Raw genomic sequence first — 27,855 nt, forward strand, 5'->3', positions numbered from 1 at the left:
GGATCAGGACCTTGTCCCCCCCTCTTCTGCTCAGTTGCTCTTCTTTCCAAATTGAACGTCACATTTTCTCACATGACACTCCATTTGCCAACTTTAGCCTGTTTACTTAACCTATCAATATCTCTGTAAACTGTTTGTATCCTTTTTACAACCTGTCTTTCCACCTATTTTGGTGTTGTCTGCAAATTTGGCTACTATACATTTGCTTCCTTGCTGCATGCCATTAATATGTGTATCTAGAAAGAGGAATCCCCTAGCCCTAATAGCTTGCATTCTAGGATCCTAAAAGAAGTAGCTACAGACATAGTTGATACATTTGTTGTAATTTTCAAAAAAAAATTGGATTCTGGAGAAGTACCAGAGAATTGGAAAATTACTATTCAAAAAGGAAAGGTTAAAGAAAGAGGGTAGAACATAGAAAATTTCAGCGCAGTCTAAGCCTTTCAGCACTCAATGTTACACTGACCTGTGGAACCAATCTAAAGCCCATCTAACCTATACAATTCCATTCTCGTCCATATGCCTATCCAATGACCATTAAATGCCCTTAAAGTTGGCGGGTCTATTTCAGTCACAGGCATTGCATCTCATGCCCCTACTACTGACTAAAGAAACTACTTCTGACATTTGTCCGACACCTATTACCCCTCAATTTAAATCTATGACCCCTTGTGCTAGCCATCGCCATCTGAGAAAAAGGTTCTCACTGACCAATCTATCTAATCCTCTGATTACCTTATATGTCTCAATTAAATCACCTCTCAACCTTCTTCTCTCTAACGAAAACAGCCTCAAGTCATAGAGTCATAAAGTCATAGAGATGTACACATGGAAACAGACCCTTCAGTCCAACCTGTCCATGTCGACCAGATATCTCAACCCAATCTAGTCCCACCTGCCAGCACCCAGCCCATATCCCTCCAAACCCTTCCTATTCATATACACATCCAAATGCCTCTTAAGTGTTGCAATTGTACCAGCCTCCACCACATCCTCTGGCAGCTCATTCCATACACGTACCACCCTCTGCGTGAAAAAGTTGCCCCTTAGGTCTCTTTTATATCTTTCCCCTCTCACCCTAAACCTATGCCCTCTAGATCTGGACTCCCTGGTCCCAGGGAAAAGGCTTTGTCTATTTATCCTATCCATGCCCCTCATAATTTTGTAAATCTCTATAAGGTCTCTCAGCCTTTCCTCGTAAGACCTTCCTTCCATACCAGGCAACATCCTAGTAAATCTCCTCTGAACCCTTTCCAAAGCTTCCACATCCTTCCTATAATGCAGTGGCCAGAACTGTACAAAATACTCCAAATGTGGCCGCACCAGAGTTTTATGTAGCTGCAGCATGATCTCATGGTTCCGAAACACAATACCTCTACCAATAAAAGCGAACACACTGTACGCCTTCTTAATGACCCTGTCAACATGGAAGGCAACTTTCAAAGATCTATGTACCTGGACACAGATCTCTCTTCTCATCTACACTGCATAGAATCTTACCATTAGCCCAGTACTTTTTATTCCTATTACTCCTTCCAAAGTGAAATCATCTCACATTTTTTTGCATAGGTTTAGGGTGAGAGGGGAAAGATATAAAAGAGACCTAAGGGGCAACTTTTTCACGCAGAGGGTGGTACGTGTATGGAATGAGCTGCCAGAGGATGTGGTGGAGGCTGGTACAATTGCAACACTTAAGAGGCATTTGGATGTGTATATGAATAGGAAGGGTTTGGAGGGATATGGGCTGGGTGCTGGCAGGTGGGACTAGATTGGGTTGGGATATCTGGTCGACATGGACAGGTTGGACTGAAGGGTCTGTTTCCATGTGTACATCTCTATGACTTTATGACTCTATGACTTGAGGCTGTTTTCGTTAGAGAGAAGAAGGTTGAGAGGTGATTTAATTGAGACATATAAGGTAATCAGAGGGTTAGATAGATTGGTCAGTGAGAACCTTTTTCTCAGATGGCGATGGCTAGCACAAGGGGTCATAGATTTAAATTGAGGGGTAATAGGTGTCGGACAAATGTCAGAAGTAGTTTCTTTGTCACTCCATTTGTCACTTCTCAGCCCAGTTCTGCAGCTTATCTATGTCCCTCTGTAACCTAGAGCATCCTTCATCATTATCCACAACTCTAACAGCCTTAGTGTCATCTGCAAATTTACTAACTCCTCCTTCTATGCCCTCATCCACATCATTTACATAAATGACAAACAGTGGAGCCAAAACAGAGCCTTGTGGTACTCCACTAGTAACTGAACTCCAGGATGAATATTTCCCATCAACCACCACCCTCTGTATTCTTTCAGCTAGCCAATTTCTGATCCAAACTGCTAAATCACCCTCAATCCCATGCTTCTGTATTTTGTGTGGTAGCTTACCATGGGGAACCTTATCAAGCGCCTTACTGAAATCCATATACACCACATCAACCAGTTTTACCCTCACCCACCTGTTTGGTCACTTCTCAAAGAACTCGAGAAGGTTTGTGAGGCACGACCTAGCCTTCATAAAACCGTGTTGACTATCCATAATCAACTTATTCCTCTCTAGATGATTATAAATCCTATCTCTTATAACCCTTTACAACACTTTACCCACAACCAAAACAAGGCTCACTGGTCTATAATTTCCAGGGATATCTCTACTCCCCTTCTTCAACATGGGAACAACATTTGCTATCCTCCTGTCTTCTGGCACTATTCCTGCAGACAATGACAACATAAAGATCAAAGCCAAAGGCTCAGCAATCTCCTCCCTGGCTTCCCAGAGAATACTATGATAAATCCCATCTGGCCCAGGAGACTTAACTATTTTTTACACTTTCCAAAATTGCTCTCACCTCCTCCTTATGCACCTCAATCCCATCTGGTCTAGTAGCCTGTATTGCAGTATTCTCCTTGACCACATTGTCTTTTTCTACTGTGAGTATTGACAAAAATTATACATTTAGTGCTTCCCCTACCTCCTCTGACTCCACACACAAATTCCCACTATTATACTCAATTAGCCCTAATCTTCCTCTAGTCATTCTTTATTCCTGATATACCTTTAGAAAGCTTTAGAATTTTCCTTGATCCTACCTGCCAATGACTTTTCATGTTCCCTCCTGGCTTTTCTTCGCTCCCTCTTTAGGTCTTCCCTGGCTAACTTGTAACTCTCAAGCGACCTAACTGAGCCATCACATCTCATCCAAACATAAGCTTTCTTCTTCCTCTTGACAAGAGATTCAACTTCCTTAGTAAACCATGGCTCCCATGCTCAACAACTTCTTCCCTGCCTGACCAGTACATACTCACCAAGGAAACGCAGTAGCTGTTCCTTGAATAAGCTCCACATTTCTATTGTGCCCATCCCCTGCAGTTTCCTTCCCCATTCTATGCATCCTAAATCTTGCCTAATTGCACTGTAATTGTCTTTCCCCCAAGCTATAACTCCTGCTTTGCGGCATATATCTATCTCTTTCCATCACAAAAGTAAACATAAACAAATTGTGGTCACTATCAAAGTGGTCACCTACCTCCAAATTAACACCTGGCCGAGTTCATTTCCCAGTACCAGATCTAATGTGGCCTTGCCCCTTGTTGGCCTGTCTACATACAGTGTCAGGAAACCCTCATGCAGACATTGAACAAAAACTGACCCATGTAAAGTACTTGATACATAGTATTCCCAGTCAATATTTGGAAAGTTAAAGACCCCATAACACTACCCTGTCACTCTTGCTCCTATCGATGATCATCTTTGCTATCCTATCCTCTACATCTCTGGAACTATTTGAGACCTATAGAAAACTCTCAACAGAGTAATCTCTCCTTTCCTGTTTCTAATCTCTAACAAGAGATCAATTAGCTGAACATCTGTTGTTGGAAAAATGTTGGAATTAATTAATAAGAAAGTATTAGGAGCATATTTGGGAAATCATAATCTAATCAAACAATCAACATGGCTGCAAGGAAGGAAAATCTTACCTGACCATTAAATTAGAGTTTTTTGAAGAAGTCTCAACCATAGTGGATAGAAGAAAAGCAATAGATATGTTGTAGTTAGACTTCCAGAAGACATTCAACAATGGTTAAGTCATAAGAACCCAAGATATTTGGGGCAGTAGTATATTGGCATGGATAGAGAATTGATTAATGGGCAGGAAACAGCAAGTTGTGATTAGGCGGTACTTTGTCAGGTCAGCAACTTGTAACAAGTGGGGCTCCACAGGGATCAGTGGTGAGCACAACTGTTTACAACGTATATTATTGACTTGGAGGAAGGAAGCAAATGTAATATCTCCAAATTTGCAGATAACACCAGAATAGGTGGAAATGCTAATTGTAAGTGGAAGTGGAATCTCTGGTCAAGAAGATGAAGAAGGCTTATGTTAGGATGAGATGTGAAGGCTCAGTTAGGGCGCTTGAGGATTACAAGGTAACCAGGAAAGACCTAAAGAGAGAGCTCAGAAGAGCCAGGAGGATGCATGAGAAGTTGTTGGCGGATAGGATCAGGGTAAACCCTAAGGCTTTCTTTAGGTATTTAAGGAATAAAAGAATGACGAGAGTAAGATTAGGGCCAATCAAGGATAATAGTGGGAAGTTGTGTGTGGAGTCAGAGGAGATAGGGAAGCACTAAATGAATATTTTTCGACAGTATTCACTCTAGAAAACGACAATGTTGTCGAGGAGAATACTGAGATACAGGCTACTAGATTAGGTGGGATTGAGGTTCACAAGGAAGAGGTATTAGAAATCCTGCAGAGTGTGAAAATAGATAAGTCCCGTGGGCCAGAAGGGATTTATCCTAGGATCCTCTGGGAAGCCAGGGAGGAGATTGCTGAGCCTGTGGCTTTGAGCTTTAAATCATCATTGTCTACAGGAATAGTGCCAGAAGACTGAAGGATAGCAAATGTGGCTCCCCTGTTCAAGAAGGGGAGTAGAGACAACCCTTGTAATTATAGACCAGTGAGCCTTACTTCAGTTGTTGGTAAAGTGTTGGAAAAGGTTATAAGAGAGAGGATTTATAATCATCTAGAAAACAATAATTTGATTAGGGATAGTCAGCACGGTTTTGTGAAGGGTAGGTCGTGCTTCACAAACCTTATTGAGTTCTTTGAGAACGTGACCAAACAGGTAGATGAGAGTAAACCGGTTGATGTGGTGTATATGGATTTCAGCAAGGAGTTCGATAAGGTTCCCAACAGTAGGTTATTGTACAAAATGTGGAGGAATGGGATTGTGGGAGATATAGCAGTTTGGATCAGTTACTGGCTTGCTGAAAGAAGTCAGAGGGTGGTGGTTGATGGGAAATGTTCATCCTGGAGTCCAGCTACTAGTGGTGTACCGAAAGGGTCAGTGTTGGATCCACTGCTGTTAGTCATTTTTATAAATGACCTGGATGAGGGCATAGAAGGGTGGGTTAGTAAATTCGCAGACGACACTAAGATCGATGGAGTTGTGGATAGTGATGAAGGTTACAGAGAGACATAGATAAGCTGCAGAGCTGGGCTGAGAGGTGGCAAATGGAGTTTAATGCAGACAAGTGTGAGGTGATTCATTTTGGTCGGAGTAACCGGAATGCAAAGTACTGGGCTAATGGTAAGATTCTTGGTAGTGTAGATGAGCAGAGAGATCTCGGTGTCCATGTACACAGATCCTTAAAAGTTGCCACCCAGGTTGACAGGGTTGTTAAGAAGGCATACAGTGTTTTAGCTTTTATTAATAGAGGGATCGAGTTCCAGAACCATGAGGTTATGCTGCAGCTGTACAAAACTCTGGTGCGGCCGCACTTGTAGTATTGTGCACAATTCTGTCACCACATTATAAGAAGGATGTAGAAGCTTTGGAAAGGGTGCAGAGGAGATTTACTAGGATGTTGCCTGGTATGGAGGGGAAGGTCTTATGAGGAAAGGCTGAGGGACTTGAGGCTATTTTCGTTGGAGAGAAGAAGGTTGAGAGCTGACTTAATAGAGACATATAAGATAATCAGAGGGTTAGATAGGGTGGACAGCGAGAGCCTTTTTCCAAGTATGGTGACGGCGAGCACGAGGGAACATAGCTTTAAATTGAGGGTTGATAGATGTAGGACAGATGTCAGAGGTAGTTTCTTTACTCAGAGAGTAGTAAGGGCATGCAATGCTTTGCCTGCAACGGTGGTAGATTCGCCAACTTTAAGTGCATTCAAGTCGTCATTGGACAAACATATGGACGTACATGGAATAGTGTAGGTTAGATGGGCTTCAGATTGGTATGACTGGTCGGCACAACATCGAGGGCCGAAGGGCCTGTACTGCACTGTAATGTTCTATGTTCTATGTAATCGGGATACAAACAGTTTAGATTAGATTCCATACAGTATGGAAACAGGCCCTTCGGCCCAACCAGTCCACACCAACCCTCTGAAAAGTAACCCACCCAGACCCATTTCCCTCTGACTAATGCACCTAATGCTATAGGCAATTTGCCTGACCTGCACATCTTCGGACTGTGGGAGGAAACCAGAGCACCCCGGTGGAAACCCATGCAGACACAGGAAGAATGTGCAAACTCCACACAGACAGTTGCCCAAGGCTGGAATTGAACTTGGTATCCTGGTGCTGTGAGGCAGCAGTGCTAACCACTGAGTCACCGTGCCACCCTGTGTGGTTGATAGTCTTTGAAACTCCTTGTTACAGAAAGCTATGGGTCAGATTCCTTGTGTAAATTTAGATAAATAAATTCTTAAATGGGATAGATACATTCTTAATAAGTTGGGGAAAGTAGGAATTTAGGGAAATGTAGTGAAGTGAAAATGAAGAATGTTGGATCAGCCATGTTCATATTGAATGGCAGAGCATGCTCAAGAGGCCAAACGACCTACTCGTGGTCCTATTTCCTCTGGCCTTATGGTCTTATTCTGTGTGCAAAGCTTTTAACTACTTAATTAACCTTTCTATGTTCCTCTGCAAATTCCTTGAGACATCCCTCATCATTTACCTCCCCACCTATTTTTGTGTCGCCACAAATTTGACAATAATGCATTCATTTTCCTCATCCATTCATTAATACATTATAAATAATTGTGGCCCCAGAACTGACCTCTGTGGCACTCCAGGTTGCCATTCTAAAAATACCCCCCTGCTCTAACTTATCCTCTGCCTATGCTAATATATACATCTAACACCATTGGTCTTTTTCTTATTCAGTGATCTTAGTTCTGATGAAGGGTTTATGCCCGAAACATTGACTCTCCTGCTACTCGGATGCTGCCTGACCTGCTGTGCTTTTCCAGCACCACACTTTTCAAATCTTATTCAGTAGCCCAACAAATAGTGCATTATTAAATACCTTCTGGAAATCTAAACCTACACAGCTTCTTCTGTATGTATCCTGCTTGCTACATCTTTCAAGAATTCCTTTAAATCTGCCAGGCTCTGACTTTACTCTCAGTACAGAAGAGTCATTTTCTCATTTTCACACCCTCTTTACATTTTTATCTTTCCCACCATCATTAGCAACCCCTTTTTCCTTTACTGTGAGAGATCTTATAATCTTTTCCACTTGCTCATCACCCAAACAAAAAAGAAACATCATTTTTAGTTCTGAAGTGGAGTCATATCAGACTTGAAATATTGACTCTGTTTGTGTCTCCACAAATGCTGCTCGACCTACAGAGTTTCCCCAGCCCTTTGGTTTTACACACACTCCTGAATTATACCTTGTAGCAGATTAATGATAAGTTTCCCTGAATCTTGGGCTGCTCATGTCACAAGATAGTATACATATCCTTTCTTTTAAGTATCATGCATTTATTTCACCCAGAATAGGAATTGACCTGACACAGCTGGAATAATTCAGAACTACAAGCTGACTATCCAGCCAATTGAGCTAACCAGTCCTCAGACATAGCTTGGCATATGTCCCCATAGGTATTGCTCTTGTGAATTGTTTTATTAAATTTGATGTTGCTCATTATCCTCTGAGGAATGTGCCTTAATGAGTTTTACAAATTTCTTCATAACAATCTCAGCACATTTAAAACCAAAATTAAACATTTACAACAGTATCAGTACCTTTGTCCACTGCCAAAGGACTCTGCTTGCAGGAACAAGTTTTGATATCATTTCACTGATTGAAGGAGTGAAGTTTCTGGAAGATTGAAAGTATCCATTTCCAATAATTCCTGTAAATAAAAATAAAATCCCAGAGTTGTTACTTGCAGTTTTGACAATTCACCAGTCAACTTTTATTTTCTTACTTAAAGAATAAATAGTTTTCATTCAGACAGCATCATTATCTAAGATTAGGTTGATAGAATTCTAGATATTAATAAGGGAACTTGAGAATCATGTGGAAAAAGGATATTGTTTGGACTGCCCAATGGCCAACCTGCAAAGGAAAGAAGCTTTTCAGTTTAGCTGTTTCTGCGAAAAATCCTTGTTATGGGTTTGATATGTTACCTCAAGCCAGAGTTCAGCTACTCTTGTGTGAATATCCCAAATAGTTTATCAACAATTCCTGAACGACTACATCTCCAAAGTTCTCCAGCAACAACTGCATGTGTTCAGCAACACGTCTGTGCGCTCAAAGATCAGATTGAAATCTATTTCAATATCTCAAATACTATTTTATTTTGTCCTCAAGAACTGAGACATATTAGCCGAAGTGTTCCTTTTATAAAGTGAACTTCTGCAGCCAGAAAGATTTTTAAGTATGCATAGATTTGTTAGAGGGTAATATATTTTCATTTTGTAAACTGTGTTCACGGGTGCTTGCATTTCATTCAATTAGTTTTATATTATAATGAATCAACAATTTTGTGCTCATTAAAGATTGGTTAGTTCTGAAGAAGAGTCACAGGACTCAAAATGTTACTTCTGTTTTCTCTTCACAGATGCTGTCAGATCTTTTGAATTTCTCCATCAATTTCTGTTTTTGTATTATTTAGATTAGCTGGTTTTTCTACTCATTGTCAAACAAAATGTTTTGATAAGGATTTATTTTCTCTGACATGAAGCTAGTATTACAATTCACACCTCATAATATTTTTTAATAGGTATAGTATACAACAGGAAAACTTGCTTGAAAATTATTCCAATTTTAGAAGCAGTTGAGATTTGACTGTTACCAAAGATTTTGTCAATTGAAGCATTGGTGGGTAATGTACAGTTGAAGACAGTGAACTGCCTCTTTAACCGTTGTGGAATATCATTGCGTCCCCCTCCAGGGTGGATCATTGCAGCCATTAGTTGCACATCAACAATTTTCGTAAAGTCTCCTGGTTTATCCAAATTGTACATTCCATGCATTTCTATCATCTGACGCACTATTTCATTAGTGATCTGGTGAACAGAAAAAAAAACGTTATCACTTCAGAGCTAGAAGCTGGAGAAGGCAATTCAGTCCAGCTTGGCCATTTGATATGATTATGATTGATGTCACTTCAGTCTCAATGGACCTTCCTGCCTGCATTCCATACTCCTCTAACCTAATACTCATTAAAAATCTCATTAAGACTTGAGCTCCAGGACTTTCTGCACTCATGGCCAAGCTGAACCCATACAGCTGCAACACTGGTATTTACCTGATGTGGAAAATATGCTCAGGAATATCCTGTACACAAAACAGCCAATTATCACCCCTCAGTCTACTCTGGATCATCACTGAAGTGATTGAAAGTGTCATCAACACAAATTAGAAGTCTTTCAGCAAGTAACTCATCTCCTGAATCCCCAGTCTATCCACCACCTACAATAAAATGTAATAGAATTGAGTGCTGAGTTTGATGGATTTTACTGAGACAAGGTGGGGGGGAAGGGAAATGAAGAAACTGGTGAAACCCGAGTTCATCCCTTGTGATTGGAGGGTTCCTAGGCGGGAGATGAGGCGCTCTTCCTCCAACCGTCGTGTTGTTGTGGTCTGGCGATGGAGGAGTCCAAAGTCCTGCATATCCTTGGTGGAGACCAAAGACCTGCATATCCACACACATCATCTATTGCATCCTCTGCATCCGATGTGGCCTCCTCTATATTGGGGAGACAGACCGCCTACTTGTGGAGCGTTTCAGAGAACACCTCTGGGACACCCGGACCAACCAACCCAACAACCCTGTGGCTCAGCACTTCAACTCCCTCTCCCACTCCACCATACCCCACTAGCCTGGATTAATGCAGCCCCAATCATAATCAAGAAGCATGACACCATCCAGGACAAAGCACTTAGAGTCATAGAGTCATAGAGATGTACAGCATGGAAACAGACCCTTCGGTCCAACCCGTCCATGCCGACCAGACATTCCAACCCAAACTAGTCCCACCAACCAGCACCCGGCCCATATCCCTCCAAACCCTTTCTATTCGTATACCCATCCAAATGACTCTTAAATGCTGTAATTGTACCAGCCTCCACCACATCCTCTGGCAGCTCACTCCATACACGTACCACCCTCTGCATGAAAAAGTTGCCCCTTAGGTCTCTTTTATATCTTTCCCCTCTCACCCGAAACCTATGCCCTCTAGTTCTGGACTCCCCGACCCCAAGGAAAAGACTTTGTCTATTTATCCTATCCATGCCCCTTATAATTTTGTAAACCTTTATAAGGTCACCCCTCAGCCTCCGACGCTCCAGGGAAAACAGCCTGAGCCTGTTCAGCCTCTCCCTGTAGTTCAGATCCTCCAACCCTGGCAACATCCTTATAAATCTTTTCTGAACCCTTTCAAGTTTCACAACATCTTTCCGTTAGGAAGGAGACCAGAGTTGCACACAATATTCCAACAGTGGTTTAACCAATGTCCTGTACAGGCGCAACATGACCTCCCAACTCCTGTACTCAATACTCTGACCAATAAAGGAAAGCATACCAAACGCTTTCTTCACTATCCTATCTACCTGCGACTCCATTTTCAATGAGCTATGAACCTGCACTCCAAGGTCTCTTTGTTCAGCAACACTCCCTAGGACGTTACCATTAAGTGTACAAGTCCTGCTAAGATTTGCTTTCCCAAAATGCAGCACCTCACATTTATCTGAATTAAACTCCATCTGCCAATTCTCAGCCCATTGGCCCATCTGGTCAAGATCCTGTTGTAATCTGAGGTAACCCTCTTCGCTGCCCACTACACCTCCAATCTTGGTCTCATCTGCAAACTTAGTATCTGTACCTCTTATGCTCATATCCAAATCATTTGTGTAAATGACAAAAAGTAGAGGACCCAGCACCGATCCTTGTGGCACTCCACTGGTCACAGGCCTCCAGTCTGAAAAACAACCCTCCACCACCACCCTCTGTCTTCTACCTTTGAGCCAGTTCTGTATCCAAATGTCTAGTTCTCCCTGTATTCAGTGAGATCTAACCCTGATAACCAGTCTCCCATGGGAACCTTGTCGAACACCTTACTGAAGTCCATATAGATCACATCTACTGCTCTGCCCTCATCAATCTTCTTTGTTACTTCTTGAAAAAACTCAATCAAGTTTGTGAGGCATGATTTCCCATGCACAAAGCCATGTTGACTATCCCTAATCAGTCCTTGCCTTTCCAAATACATGTACTTCCTGTCCCTCAGGATTCCCTCCAACACCCTCCCCACCACTGAGGTCAGGCTCACTGGTCTATAGTTCCCTGGCTTGTCTTTACCGCCCTTCTTAAACAGTGGCACCACGTTCGCCAACCTCCAGTCTTCTGGCACCTCACCTGTGACTATCGATGATACAAACATCTCAGCAAGAGGCCCAGCAATCACTTGCTGGAAAAGCGCAGCAGGTCAGGCAGCATCCAGGGAACAGGAGAATCGACGTTTCGGGCATAAGCCCTTCTTCAGGAATGAGGAAAGTTTGTCCAGCAGGCTAAGATAAAAGGTAGGGAGGAGGGACTTGGGGGAGGGGCGTCGGAAATGCGATAGGTGGAAAGAGGTCAAGGTGAGGGTGATAGGTCAGACTGGGGTGGGGGCGGAGAGGTCAGGAAGAAGATTGCAGGTTAGGAAGGCGGTGCTGAGTTCAACACATTTTCAGCTCTGATCTCCAGCATCTGCAGACCTCACTTTCTCCCCAGCAATCACTTCCCTAGCTTCCCACAGAGTTCTCGGGTACACCTGATCAGGTCCTGGGGATTTATCCACTTTTAACCCTTTCAAGACATCCAGCACTTCCTCCTCTGTAATCTGGACATTTTGCAAGGTGTCACCATTTATTTTCCTACAGTCTATATCTTCCATATCCTTTTCCATGGTAAATACTGATGCAAACTATTCATTTAGTATCTCCCCCATTTTCTGTGGCTCCACACAACGGCCACCTTGCTGATCTTTGAGGGGCTCTATTTTCTCCCTAGTTACCCTTTTGTCCTTAATATATTTGTAAAAACCCTTTGGATTCTCCTTAATTCTATTTGCCAAAGCTAACTCATGTCCCCGTTGTTGTGGTTCTGTTCGCCGAGCTGGGAATTTGTGTTGCAGACATTTCGACCCTGTCTAGGTGACATCCTCAGTGCATGGGAGCCTCCTGTGAAGCGCTTCTGTGATGTTTCCTCCGGCATTTATAGTGGTTTGTCTCTGCCGCTCTCAGTTGTCAGTTCCAGCTATCCGCTGAAGTGGTCGGTATATTGGGTCCAGGTCAATGTGTTTGTTGATAGAATCTGTGGATGAGTACCATGCCTCTAGGAATTCCCTGGCTGTTCTTTGTTTGGCTTGTCCTATAATAGTAGTGTTGTACCAGTCGAACTCATGTTGCTTGTCATCTGCGTGTGTGGCTACTAAGGATAGCTGGTCGTGTCATTTCGTGGCTAGTTGGTGTTCATGGATACGGATCGTTAGCTGTCTTCCTGTTTGTCCTATGTAGTGTTTTATGCAGTCCTTGCATGGGATTTTGTATACTACATTAGTTTTGCTCATGCTGGGTATTGAGTCCTTTGTCCTGGTGAGTTGTTGTCTAGAGTGGCTGCTGGTTTGTGTGCTGTTATGAGTCCTAGTGGTCGTAGTAGTCTGGCTGTCAGTTCAGAAATGTTCTTGATGTATGGTAACGTGGCTAGTCCTTTGGGTTGTGGCATGTCCTCATTCCGTTGTCTTTCCTTTAGGCATCTGTTGATGAAATTGCGGGGGTATCCATATTTGGCGAATAAATTGTAGAGGTGTTCTTCTTCCTCTTTTTGCAGTTCTGGTATACTGCAGTGTGCTGTGGCCCTTTTGAACAGTGTCTTGATGCAGCTTCTTTTGTGTGTGTTGGGGTGGTTGCTTTCGTAGTTCAGGACTTGGTCTGTGTGTGTGGCATTCCTGTACTGGACCTGTGCCACACTTCACTTTCAACAACCAAATATATGAACAAATTAACGGCACACCCATGGGCTCACCCATCTCTGGATTCATAGCAGAAGCAATAATGCAAAGATTAGAACAAACAGTCTTACTGCAAATTGAACCCAAACTCTGGGTCAGATATGTAGATGACACCTTTGTAATCATTAGAAACACAGAAATAGAAAACATACACCGGATCATCAATGCCACACTCAGAGGAATCAGATTCACGAGAGAGGAAGAAAAGGACAACCAACTCCCATTCCTAGACAGGATGGTACAGAGAACACCGAACAGAGAATTCACCACAAAGGTATACAGGAGAGCCAGACACACAGACCAAGTCCTGAACTACGAAAGCAACCACCCCAACACACACAAAAGAAGCTGCATCAAGACATTGTTCAAAAGGGCCACAACACACTGCAGTACACCAGAACTGCAAAAAGAGGAAGAAGAACACCTCTACAATGTATTCGCCAAAAGCGGATACCCCCGCAATTTCATCAACAGATGCCTAAGGGAAAGACAACGGAATGGGGACATGCCACAACCCAAAGGACTAGCCACATTACCATACATCAAGAACATTTCTGAACTGACAGCCAGACTACTACGACCACTAGGACTCATAACAGCACACAAACCAGCAGCCACTCTAGACAACAACTCACCAGGACAAAGGACTCGATACCCAGCATGAGCAAAACTAATGTAGTATACAAATTCCCATGCAAGGACTGCATAAAACACTACATAGGACAAACAGGAAGACAGCTAACGATCCGTATCCATGAACACCAACTAGCCACAAAATAACACAACCAGCTATCCTTAGTAGCCACACACGCGGATGACAAGCAACATGAGTTCGACTGGTACAACACTACTATTATAGGACAAGCCAAACAAAGAACAGCCAGGGAATTCCTAGAGGCATGGCACTCATCCACAGATTCTATAACAAACGCATTGACCTGGACCCAATATACCGGCCACTGCAGCGGACAGCTGGAACTGACAACCTGAAGCGGCAGAGACAAACCACTATAAATGCCAGAGGAAACATCACAGAAGCGCTTCACAGGAGGCTCCCAAGCACTGAGGATGTCACCTAGACATGGGACGAAATGTCTGCAACACAAATTCCCAGCTCGGCGAATAGAACCACAACCACGAGCACCCGAGCTACAAATCTTCTCACAAACTTTGAATCTCATGTCCCCGTTTTGCCCTCCTGATTTCTCTCTTAATTATACTCCTACTTTCTTTATACTCTTCTAAGGATTCACTTGATCTATCCTGTCTATACCTGACATATGCTTCCTTCTTTTTCTTAACCAAACCCTCAATTTCTTTAGTCATCCAGCATTCCCTATACCTACCAGCCTTCTTTTCACCCTGATGGATTTGTGAGGGGTAGGTCTTGCCTTACAAGTCTTATTGAATTCTTTGAGGAGGTGACCAAGCATGTGGATGAGGATAGAACAGTGGATGTAGTGTACATGGATTTTACTAAGGCATTTGATAAGGTTCCCCATGGTAGGCTTATGCGGAAAGTCAGGAGGCATGGAATAGTGGGAAATTTGGCCAGTTGGATAGAGAACTGGCTAACCAGTCGAAGTCAGAGAGTGGTGGTAGATTGTAAATATTCAGCCTGGAGCCCAGTTACAAGTGGAGTTCCGCAGGGATCAGTTCTGGGTCCTCTGCTGTTTGTAATTTTTATTAATGACTTGGAAGAGGGAGTCGAAGGGTGGATCAGTAAATTTGAAGACGATACGAAGATTAGTGGAGTTGTGGATAGTGAGGAGGGCTGTTGTCGGCTGCAAAGGGAATTAGATATGATGCAGAGCTGGGCTGAGGAGTGGCAGATGGAGTTCAACCCTGCCAAGTGTGAGGTTGTCCATTTTGGAAGGACAAATAAGAATGCAGAATACAGGGTTAATGGTAGAGTTCTTAGTAAGGTGGAGGAGCAGAGGGATCTTGCGGTCTATGTTCATAGCTCTTTGAAAGTTGCCACTCACGTGGATAGAGCTTGTAAGAAGGCCTATGGTGTATTAGCATTCATTAGCAGAGGGATTGAATTCAAGAGTCGTGAGGTGATGTTGCAGCTGTACAGGACCTTGGTAAGGCCACATTTGGAGTACTGTGTGCAGTTCTGGTCGCCTCACTTTAGGAAAGATGTGGAAGCTTTGGAGAGGGTGCAGAGGAGATTTACCAGGATGTTGCCTGGAATGGAGAATAGGTCGTATGAGGATAGTTTGAGAGTGCTAGGCCTTTTCTCATTGGAACGGCGAAGGATGAGGGGTGACTTGATAGAGGTTTATAAGATGATCAGGGGAATAGATAGCGTAGACAGTCAGAGACTTTTTCCACGGGTACAACAGAGTGTTACAAGGGGACATAAATTTAAGATGAAGGGTGGAAGGTATAGGGGAGATGTCAGGGGTAGGTTCTTTACCCAGAGAGTGGTGGGGGCATGGAATGCGCTGCCTGTGGGAGTGGCAGAGTCAGAATCATTGGTGACCTTTAAGCGGCAATTGGATAGGTACATGGATAGGTGCTTAAGCTAGGACAAATGTTCGGCACAACATTGTGGGCCGAAGGGCCTGTTCTGTGCTGTATTGTTCTATGTTCTATGTTCTATAATTTCTCTGGATTCTTGTTATCTCATTTCTGAAGGCTTCCCATTTTCCAGCCGTCCCTTTACCTGCGAACATCTGCCTCCAATCAACTTTTGAAAGTTCTTGCCTAATACCATCAAAATTGACCTTTCTCCAGTTTAGAACTTCAACTTTTAGGACTTTTGCCTGAAACGTCGATTTCGAAGCTCCTCGGATGCTGCCTGAACTGCTGTGCTCTTCCAGCACCACTAATCCAAAATTTGGTTTCCAGCATCTGCAGTCATTGTTTTTACCTAGTTAAAAATCACACAACACCAGGTTATAGTCCACACACTAGTGTGTGCTTCCAATTAAACCTGTTGGACTATAACCTGGTGTTGTGTGATTTTTAACTTTGTACACCCCAGTCCAACACCAGCATCTCCAAATCATTGTTTTTACCTCGTTGATTTTAACCCTACTGCGAATCCTCTTGCAAGGATGCCTGCCTTGAAGAAGGTTTCCTCCTCTCTCTCCAAAAATCTTAGGGAGTCCCTCTCCCACTGCAACTCCCAGGTCATTTCCTCTGTCCTGAAGCTCTTCCTCCCTGACCTATCACCTTTATCCCCTCCCCCACTCACCTATTGTACTCCATGCTACTTTCTCCCCACCCCCACCCTCCTCTAGCTTATCTCTCCATGCTTCAGGCTCTCTGCCTTTATTCCTGATGAAGGGCTTTTGCCCGAAACATCAATTTTGCTGCTCCTCGGATTTTGCCTGAACTGCTGTGCTCTTCCAGCACCACTAATCCAAAATCTGGTTTCCAGCATCTGCAGTCATTGTTTTTACCTAACTTTTAGATCTGGTCTATCCTTTCCCATCACTATTTAAAAATGAATAGAATTATGGTCGCTGGCACCAAAGTGCTCCCCCACTGACATCTCAGTCACCTGCCCTGCCTTATTTCCCAAGAGTAGGTCAAGTTTTGCACCTTCTCTAGTATGTACATCCACTTACTGAATCAGAAAATTAGTGTCACAAACACCCATTCCCTCCATCACTAGTGCTCAGTTGCAGCAGTGTGTACCATCTGCAAAATCCACTGCAGGAATTCACCAAAGTTCATCAGACAGCACCTTCCAATCATGTGACCACTTCCATCTAGAAGAACTGTAGGCACACTGACATCTCCTCCAAGTTCTCCTCCAAGCCACTCATCATTCTGACTTGGAAATATATCCTCAGTGTAATTGGGTCAAATTCTGGAAATTCCCTCCTTAACAGTATGTGTGTCTACCTATAACATATGGACCTCATCTTCATAATGTTCTTAAGGGCAACTACAAATGGGCAATAAATGCTGGCCCAGCCAGTGATGTTCACATCCCATGAGCAAACAAAATATTTTAAAAAGTGGTTACTTAGATTGCTATTGTATTCTTTACAGAGTTGACTGACAGACTAATTGATTTGCTGCTTGCAAATAGACAACTGTCTGAATAGAGTAAGGTGGAGTAAGTTACAAAGTCATCTTGCTGCCTTATACATTAAAATGTACAAACTCCCACACTCTAGAAATTCTATGTATAAAAGGTAAAGTTGCCGATAGTCTTGCAGACAGGTGAGTGGTGGTGGTTTAACCTGAGGATCACCACAGCTCAGGTTAGGGTGGAGGTTGAAAAGGAGAATCCTTTATGGTACCCTCAGATGTTGAACACACACTGTTGCTATCACTCTGCATTGCAAACCAACTGTCCAGCCAACTCACCTAAACTGACACCACTAGATGTATAGTAACACAGTATTAAATTTTATATGTATGAACATTGCTGACTTGTATTTTATTACTCTGGTGGCAACATGTGTGCATAATCAATGACATCCTGGACATAAGAAAATCCATGCTGTTGCAAATCCCAAAGCATTCTCATATTGACTGTGAAGTATATAGAGAGCATGATAAATGCTCAGCCTAAACAAACAAAATATCACTTTAATACAGCTGTGGCCAGTACAATAGGAAATGCTACCAACATTTATGTAAGAGATTAAAAGGAGACAATAGCAAAGGGCTACAGTCTTTCACAGCCACAAATTTGAATTACTAGTCTGACAGGTGGTTATATCTTGCTTCAATCAAAAACATTAATGTTTTGGAAAATATAAATGACATCACTACAGCAAATGCAACACAGCCAGAGAAACCCCAATATTTGCAAATATCACCAAGATTGAAAGTTTACTTAAGGTCAGAAAAACACCTTTGAGACAGGTTGAAGCCCCAAACCAGCTGTAAAACCACTAATGGATAAATTTAAGGAGAAATATCAAATATTTTACCTGATCTCCCCACTCATTAATAACAGGCATGTTGATATCATCAACAAATATTGTCATTTTTCGTCCACTTGGAGGTCCATATGTGCTCCCCACACGTTTTTCCACATAACTTTCAACTGTTCGCTGCAAAGATAACAGAAATTGCTCTACTCAATTATATCACAGTAACCTGAGAGCTTTGCTTTGAAATTGTGGCTGCTTTACAGTTCTGCAAAAATGTCAAATCGTAATGAATTATAAAGTGCTACCTCAAAGTACATGTGCATTACAACTAACTCAAAATGTTCTGCCATTCCTTTGGTTTTTGCTGTACTCTGCAGTCTGGCACTATGTTAGAGGCATTAGAGTCATAAAGGTGTACTGCACAGAAACAGATCTTTTGGTCCAACTTGTCCATGCTGACCAAATATCCTAAAATAATCTAGTTCTATTTGCCAGCATTTAGTCAATATCTCTCTAAACCCTTTCTATTCATATACATCTAGATGCCTTTTAAATGAAGTAATTGCACCAGCCTCCATCACTTCCTCTGGTAGATCATTCCATACATGCTCCACTCTCTGCGTGAAAGAGTTGCCCCTTAGGTCTCTTTTAAATCTTTCCCGTCTCACCTTAAACCTATGCCCCCTAGTTCTGGACTCACCTACCCCAGAGAAAATACCCTAACGATTTATCCTATCCAAGGATTCCCACCTTGGAAGCAGGGGTTAGGGGCTCTCCTTGTGCAAACGAGGAATGAAAACAAATACAAGTTTCATCATCTTGTCCAAATGCCAACAATTTGAAAAAAAAATTAGAAAGCCACCAGCACAAACTTATGCTGTGATTAGTTGCTTTTTAATCTGTCTAATCAAGTTGAGGATAAGCTTATAAGAACTTAACAACAACTACATAAAGCACCTTTACTGTAACAAAACAGCCCAAAGTCTCTCACAGTAACATTATGAACAAGGTATGATCCGAGTTATATAAGATATTAGATCAGATGACAAACCTCTTGGTCAAAATAGTCAAGATGATTACTGTAATACCACTGTCAAGTGGGGTATCGAGCAAACACACAGGAGTGCAGGGTCACAGCCAAGTGTCATTATAAGACCTGTCTGCACATGTGATGGGCAGCTATTTTATTGGAAGGAATTTCATAGCTAATAAACAAGATCAAGTCGCTATTCATAGAAATAATGATAAAATTGCAGTTAAAGGAAAAAAAATGAAATGATTAAAGAATATTTTAAATAACCTGCTTTGTCATGAAGAGTTTCATTGGATTAATAATCCAAAAAGTCAGAATATTGTTCAGGTAGCATGTATTCAAATCCTACCATGGCAGTGGGTGAAATTTGAATTCAATAAAAAAAATTTGGAATAAAAATGTAGCCTAATGGCAGCCATGAGCTCATTGTTGATTGTTTTAAAAAAAACCCCATCTAATATCCTTTTAGGAAGGGAATTTTCCAGCACTTTTTGGTCTGGCCTACATATGACTCTGGACCAGAGCAACATTGTTGACTCTGGGCATTCAGGGATCGGGAATAAATGATGGCCTAGCTAGCAACACGCATACTCCATCAAGAAATGAGCATTTTTGAAAAAGTCACACCAGGCAGGAAACAATAATTGTGTTTCTCTCTTCACAGATGCTGCCAGATCTGCTGAGTTGCTCTAACACTTTGTTTCATTTCAGATTTCCAACGTTTGCTTTTACTTTGCTTTAATTTGGCTGAAGCTACTGATGTTGGAATTTATAATCTGCTGCATTGCTAAAACCACCAGCATAACTTTGGTCTATGGGTTCAATTAGCCTTAAATTAAAACAAGATGATAACTGCTGTCAGGTATTTGACCCATTAAGTTCATTTGTAGCTCATGTGCATAAACCTCGATGTTACCTGAAACATATAGGGTTCTGTGGCAGAAGAAAAATTCAAACTTTTGGACAAGTGTTCTTCTGGATCATATTTCTTCAGATAGCCTTTAATCATGACTGTTTTTGCTGTTCCCTGTTCTCCAGTCAGAAGTACTGCCTGTTATGATATCAGAAAATCTATTTTTTAATGTATAGTGTTTTATACCCACTAAACAATAAGAAGCATTGTTCAATTGACATTACCTTTTTAAACTGGTTATCAGACTACTTCATATTTGAGAATTGATTTTTCAGTACTTCAAAAAATGGAAATAAAAATGGTTTTCCACAAAGTTAAGGTAAATGAATAAAGCTGAGTGTTTCTCTGACCAGCTGAATTAACAAAGTTGCATGAGAACTAAACTGTAACGTAAACAAAACTAAAGGATCCTAACCCACAGAGATAGGAGTGACAATGCACCATTCATTCCTACCATCCTGCTTCATCAATTAATAAGATTCTGTCTGATGCAATGTGACCTCATAACTCTTGATTCCCTTAGCCTAGCCTTAAATGTATTGAATGACCAAAGCTATATTAGGAAGATAATTCCAATACTGAAAGAAAAAGACTTTCTGCCGTGGGCGGCACAGTGGCACAGTGGTTGGCACTGCTGCCTCACAGCGCCAGAGACCCGGGTTCAATTCCCGCCTCAGGCGACTGACTGTGTGGTGTTTGCACATTCTCCCCATATCTGCATGGGTTTGCTCTGGTTTCCTCCCACGGTCCAAAAATGTGCAGGTTAGGTGAATTGACCACGCTAAATTGTCCGTAGTGTAAGGGGCGGGGGTAAATGTAGGGGGGTGGGTTGCGGTTCGGTGTGGACTTGTTGGGCCAAAGGGCCTGTTTGCACACTGTAAGTAATCTAAATGGATGACACTTTATTTTAAAATATTTGCCCAGGTTTTAGGTTCTACCATGAGAAGAAACATCTTTGAGAATCTACATTCCAAGTCCCACAAAGTATACTTATTTCAGTAAGGGACATCCCTTATTTTTTTAAATTCAAATAAGCATGTATCCAACCGGCTTAACCTTTCATCAAAAGATAACCCCTAATGTTCATAGTGAATTTTCTTTGAACTGTACTGAAATCAAAAAGCACTGGAATTCACAGCAGGTCAGGCAGCAGCCATGGAGAGACAGCCAGCAAACGTTTCAAGTCTAGATGACTCATTTGGACTTGAAATGTTAGCTTGCCCTCCCTCCATGGATGTTGCCTGACCCACTGTGATTACCAACATCTTTTTTTCCCCGTACAGATTCCAGCATCTGCAGCAATTTGCTCCTTTTTTGAATTGCCTCTCTTGCAAAAATAAATCTCCAAAGTATGTTGCTAAAACTGTATACAGTACTCAAAGTATGGAGTTAGGCACACTGCTTCCAGAAGTAGCTTGGTTAAAACTCCTCAGTGCTCAGGGATCGTGTTCCAGTTGTGTTGCTCATAATGAAGCTCCCTAAATCTCACCCCTCCCACTATTTAAAATAAGAGGGAGAGCAAAAAGAAATGATTACAGATGGGTTAGACCCAGGTAACGGGGAAATGCTGGAGTCTATAATAAAAGATGTGATAACACAGCATTTGGAATGCATTAACAGAACTAGACAAAGTCAATAAAATGAAAAAAATCATGCTTAAAAAATCTACTGCAATTTTTTAAAGATTTTGAATACATAAGGGAAAACCAATGGATGTACATTTGGATAGCTTTTAATGATGTCCTTCAATAAAAGGTTAGAAGGGAAACTTAATGTGTAAGCAAGCAATAACTGATGGTCATGATTTGGAGGTGCTTGTGTTGGACTGGGGTATACAAAGTTAAAGGAATACTGTAATAAATCAGTGCTTAGACCCCAGGTCTTCATTCTAGATATAAATGATGTGGCTGAGGGAACAAAGCGCAATATTTCCAGGTTTACTGACAATACAAAATAAGGCAAAATGTGAGATGTGAAGAGGATGCAAGGAGGCTTCAAGGTAACAGAGACAAGTTGATTGAGTTGGCAAACACGCAGATACAGTACAACATGGCCAAATGTGAAGTTAAACACTTTGGCATGAAAAACAAACAAGAGTCGATTTGAAAATTATAATATATTGTGTAGTGCAGTTTTACAAATGGATCTGCAAGCAATTAGGAAGGCAAATAGGATTTAGGTTCTGAAGTGTTGATGTTTTACTACAGCTATCCAGGACCTCGGTGAGATCATATCTCAAGTATGACGGCAGTTTTGGTCTCCCTACCTCGGAAAGAGTATACTTACCAATACAGCGAATGCAGTGGAGGTTCATTAGACTGATACATAGAACAATAACAATGCAGCACAGAACAGGCCCAATGTTGCACCGACCTGTGAACTATTCTCAGCTCGTCCCCCTACACTATCCCATCATCATCCATGTGCTTATCTAAGGATTGTTTCAATCTCCCCAATGTGGCTGAGTTGACTACATTAGCAGGTAGGGCATTCCATGCCCTTACCACTCTCTTCATAAAGAACCTGCCTCTGACATCTGTTTTAAATGCCCCCTCATCATTCTCGGAAAATAGATTTTCACTGTCTACCCTATCTAATCCTCTGGTCATCTTGTATGTCTCTATCAAATCCCCTCTTAGTCTTCTTCTTTCCAGGGATGGCAGGATGATACTCTGAGGAGTGATTGTTTTAGCTGGACTTCTATTAACGGGAGTTTAGAATGATAAGAAGGGACCTGATTGAAAAGTATAAAATTCTAACAGAGCTGGACAGATGAGTTGCAGTGAAGATATATTCCCTGGTTGGGAACTCTAGAACTGAGGATACAGTCTCAGGATATCAGCTAGATACCATTTAGTGAGAGATGAGAAAAACATTTCTCCCCCATCCCACTCTCTTCCATGTTCTTCTGGTAATCCCCTCATATCAATTTGGTTCCACATACCTTCCATGCCAACCAATAATGCAAAAAAGGCAAAATTATTGGCATTCTATCCGAATGCACAAATATAGATAAATAGATACAATTTAACATGCTTAAATGAGCAAGATTGCGAAATGGTTATCTAAGGATATTTTATATTTTTAGGAGGCAACATACAAAAGGAAAAAGCAGCAGGCAGCATCATAATAAGTGATCACATCATAACATTAGTAAGAGTGGATCTCTGATTGGAGAATCTGGATGTAGAATCAGTTTGGGCAGAAACAATAAGGGAAAGCAAACATTGGAGCTGTTTACAGAACACAAGCTTAAGTACTAGTATTGTGCATGCTATAAATCAGGAAATTAGAGATGCATATAACATGGGTAATACAGTAATAATATGACTTTAAATTGAATATAGACTGCATTAACCAAGTCAGCATTAAAACTATGGACAATGAATTCTTGTGATGTGTACAAATCAGATTCTGGGACAGTATATTGAAGATCCAATGAGGGTTCCGATTATTTTAAGTTTGGGGTTGTATAATGAGAAGGGCTCTTAAATAACCCTGCTGTGAAGGATCCTTTGGGAAATAGTGGCTAGAAATTGATTGATTTTTAAGTTGTTTTAATATGCCTTAGTGCATTCTGAAACTTGGGCCTTACACCTTTTTCTCTTGCAATTATCAGAACATTTTGCAAGAATAGAAGTTCAAGGGGAAACTGATATGTATTTCATGAGTAGACAGTGCTGATTGTTTGGCAAATGGACTTTAATTGGTAGAGCATTGCGTGAATACACCCATCAATGTAGATCGACAGTTAATAGCATTGTTAAATTTTAAATTAGAAATCTTAACTCTGATAAGTCAGGGAATTACCTTTGGAAATTAACCAGTGAATGGCTGTTATCTACTTTGCTCTTCCAGTCTGCAAAGAACTGAACCCTCTGTATTAATATATGTAGTTTCCAGTACATGTAAATGTGCCACAAAGTAAGCCCAACTGACACTGAAGTTTATACACCATATTATTCATTTGTGTGATAGGCAGAATGTTTTTTTGGCTTGAATAGAAGACTGTAAAACAGGAACAGAAGTAAACCATTCAGCCCATCAAGTCTGTTCTGCAGATCTGATAATCATCAACTCCACTTTCTTGCCTTTTTCCCGTTAGCTTTGATTCCCTTACTGATTAAAAATTCTCAGCCTTAAATACACTTAACAGCCCAACCTCAACAACCCTCTGTGATAAAGCAGTTCACAGATTCACTACACTTTGAGAAAAGGAATTACTCCTCATTTCTGTCTTAAATAGGAGAAACCTTAATCTGAGATTTAGCCCTCTGGTCACAAGGGGAAACAACGATTTATACGATCATTTTATTTCTTCACTCAAGACATGGGTATCACTGGTCACCATTTATTGTCCATCCCTAGTTGCCCAGAAAGCCAAACACATTGCCAAAGAGTCTTATATGTTTCAATAAAGTCACCTCTCAACCTTCTACATTCCAACAACTAGAAACCCAATCTATGCAATCTCTCCTCATAAGACATTCCCTCCATACGTGGTATCAACTGGAGCCCAAGCACCGATCCTTGACTATATCCCACCAGTCACGGCTTGCTTGTACCTTTACGTTTGACCACGAATCTCTTACGAGGGATCTTACCAAAAGCCAACTGAAAATCCAAAACCTGGAGTATATCTTTCCTGAGATAATGGGACCCAAAACTGTTTGCAGTATTCCAGGTGTGGTCTGAATAGTGTCTTGTATAGTTTTAGCAAAATCTTCATATTTTCATATTCCATTTCCTTTGAAATAAAAGCCACCATTCCATCTGTCTTCCCTATTATTTGTTGAACTTGAATGCTATTTTGTGATTATGGATGGGGTCTCCATGTCCCTCTGGACCATGGCTTTTTACATTTAAATAATGTTTTGGCATCTTGTTCATGGCTAACATCAAGTTAAGGTCACCAATGTCTCAGAGGATTATAGGGCTGCTCTGTCATTGGAGAGAGATGACTGGTGGTGTGTTTAACTTGAGGGTCACCCCTACCTCAGGCAAGAGGTGAAGTGAGAAGGCAGAACCTTCACAGTGACTTCAGCTAACATGGGAATTGAATCCACACAGTTGGTGTCCCTTTGCATCACAAACTTGTTATCCAGCCAACTGAGATCATTGACGCCAGCAACTCCATCGCTATTGGTCAGCAACAGCATGAACCAATTAGCTTCACCTGTTGTCCACGCCTTTGAGGTATCGGGTAATCCAAAGTAGAGTGGGCAGTTTTCAGGCCCAACAATGACCACCTTAGGATCTTCATGAGCTTATGCAATATGCAGTGAGAAATGATCTGATCAGGGTAGCCATTATCCTACCGAATAGTTTTGGCAAGCCCGATTTTAGCATCAGGTTTCCTAATGAAAACATGTCTCCAGTTCTACTTTCAAACTTAAGGAATGGGAGGCAAGGAATTAAACATTGTTATTTATTTAGTATTGAGTTGTCTGCAAGAGGTAAAGTTGCCACCCAGGTAAATAGTGCGGTGAGGAAGGCATATGGCGTACTGGCTTTTATTGGTAGAGGAATTGAGTTCCGGAGTCCTGAGGTCATGATGCAGTTGTATAAGACTCTGGTACGGCCGCATCTGGAATATTGTGTGCAGTTTTGGTCGCCATACTATAGGAAGGATGTGGAGGCATTGGAACGGGTGCAGAGGAGGTTTACCAGGATGTTGCCTGGTATGGAAGGAAAATCGTATGAGGAAAGACTGAGGCACTTGGGGCTGTTTTCACTAGAGAAAAGAAGGTTTAGGGGTGACTTGATTGAGGTGTACAAGATGATTAGGGGGTTAGATAGGGTAGACAGTATGAACCTTTTCCCGCGTATGGAGTCGGGTATTACAAGGGGGCATAGCTTTAAATTAAGGGGGGGTAGATATAGGACTGATGTTAGGGGTAGGTTCTTCACTCAGCGAGTCGTTAGTTCATGGAATGCCCTGCCAGTAACAGTGGTGGACTCTCCCTCTTTATGGGCATTTAAGAGGGCATTGGATAGGTATATGGAGGATAGTGGGTTAGTGTAGTTTAGGTGGGCTTGGATCGGCGCAACATCGAGGGCCCAAGGGCCTGTACTGCGCTGTATTCTTCTATGTTCTATGTTCTATATATAAGTAGAGTATGTCAGAAATATTCCTACCCTGACAATCTATTAAGGAAATTGAACCCTTCCCTGCACTGTAGAATATATCCTGAATACTAAATGCCATGCTCTGTGGTTTCTGCACTACCTTCTGAATGCTATTTGCGTGGTTTCCTACTCTGTGGAGAGATGACATCAGTTTTTATGACCATCAACTTGACCAGCACCTCCTAACCCCTGAGCACCCACTTCCACGCATGATCAGACATCTGGAACATGTGAAACCATTATACTGACAAAGCAATTAAGCTCTTTTATTAAGCACTTACCTTGTTTTGTTTAGCTATGATATGCAGTAGAAAGTTGGTCCTGACATTGTCAACATTTGGCACAAGGATTGACGTATAGTCTGGCTCACTGTCAGGTGGATAGGAATACTCCTGTACCCAGATTTTCCAGTTCTCCCATTCGCCTGAAACAAAAAAAGCAAGCACAGAAGTTTAATGTTTGCATAAGAAAGGTTGGGTGCTATTCAGTCCTAACTTTGATTATAACATCTGATTATTATGAAAACATTCATCTTACTCTTGCCCCAGTAAAAAAAATTGTTAGCTCCATCACCTTGATAGTTTCCATTTTCTGGGTCATGGCCATTTTCTTTTTATGAAGGACATACAATCCTTCAATAACACCATTCCCCAAAGGGTTTCTGCTTCTTCCTTAAGTAGAGGTATGAACAGTCCAGCCTCTTCTGCCTGCATGGCTGTACTACTTCTTATACTGAAGAACTTCCCCTTCAAATTTCCTTCCAAATAAATGATGCCATGATGGGTTCCTGCATGTTCTTTTTAATTTTTTTCTTTTAATTGTAACTATGTTGCACATTTCAGTTAATCAAAGCCTATGTCACCATCAGAATCTTATGACTCCTCTGGTTTCTCCTCATCCTTTTTCTTTTCAGCAGTAAGATGGGCAGCAGTGGAAACGGCTGCAGCCGCTGGGGTATGACCATAGCACCAATATTGCAGATCAAACTGCAGATGTCAATATTAGTCAAAACCTTGGCAAATAGACAAGACAAAAAGGCTAAACAGTTACTGCAACTGTTTTGATCAGAGCATTGAGTTTGTCCTCTGTGACAGTGACCTTGTCTTTGTGCAGGTTCCAAGGTGGAAGCCTTGGCTCTCTGTGGGATGTGGATCTGATAGTGCTAGTTGCCAGGAGCGACTTGACCTTAGCTTCATTTCAGAAAATACAGCACTTTAGAATTGGAACAGAGTTCTCAGCTATGCCTTTTTTTCATTGATTAAATGGAGCATCTTCTGTTACACTTCTACTCAAAATGAATACCTCATTTCTTTTTCCAGTAAAGTGATACATTCTAGAACTGAGAAGAAACGCCTAATCTCACTTGAAACTGGACAATGTCATCAACTTTGTTTTCAGTTTACATTAAAATTACATATTGAACTGAGAACATTCAATCTGTTTCCCTAGAAATGCTGCCAGACCTGCTGAAGCTATCAATGAATGTTCATAATAAGCCGACTGACTTCCAGAGCTATTTGGTGTATATCTCCTCATGCCTTGGACTCCCATTTCTCAGTGTTCATTCATCTGTTCAGAACCCCAATATTAATTTGCAGAAATAATCGTTTTGGTACAAAAGGAAGCCATTGGACCTGT

General features: G+C 41.7%; 1 protein-coding gene across 1 annotated transcript in view; it reads right to left on the reverse strand.

Annotated features, from left to right (window-relative positions):
• Positions 1–27,855, reverse strand: part of LOC122540182 (dynein axonemal heavy chain 8-like) — a 1,370,012-nt gene that overhangs the window by 358,637 nt on the left and 983,520 nt on the right. Inside the window, exons 54-58 of the mRNA XM_087976825.1 lie at positions 26,499–26,641; positions 20,092–20,226; positions 18,200–18,322; positions 9,095–9,308; positions 8,040–8,149 (exon numbers count right to left, since the gene is read on the reverse strand). Coding sequence (XP_087832951.1) covers positions 8,040–8,149; positions 9,095–9,308; positions 18,200–18,322; positions 20,092–20,226; positions 26,499–26,641 — 725 coding nt within the window. The remainder of the gene's footprint in view (positions 1–8,039; positions 8,150–9,094; positions 9,309–18,199; positions 18,323–20,091; positions 20,227–26,498; positions 26,642–27,855) is intronic.

Source organism: Chiloscyllium plagiosum, unplaced genomic scaffold (genome assembly GCF_037043375.1).
Source record: "Chiloscyllium plagiosum isolate Xiang-an unplaced genomic scaffold, Cpla_swu_hap1 HiC_scaffold_3, whole genome shotgun sequence".
Taxonomy (NCBI): Eukaryota; Metazoa; Chordata; class Chondrichthyes; order Orectolobiformes; family Hemiscylliidae; genus Chiloscyllium; species Chiloscyllium plagiosum.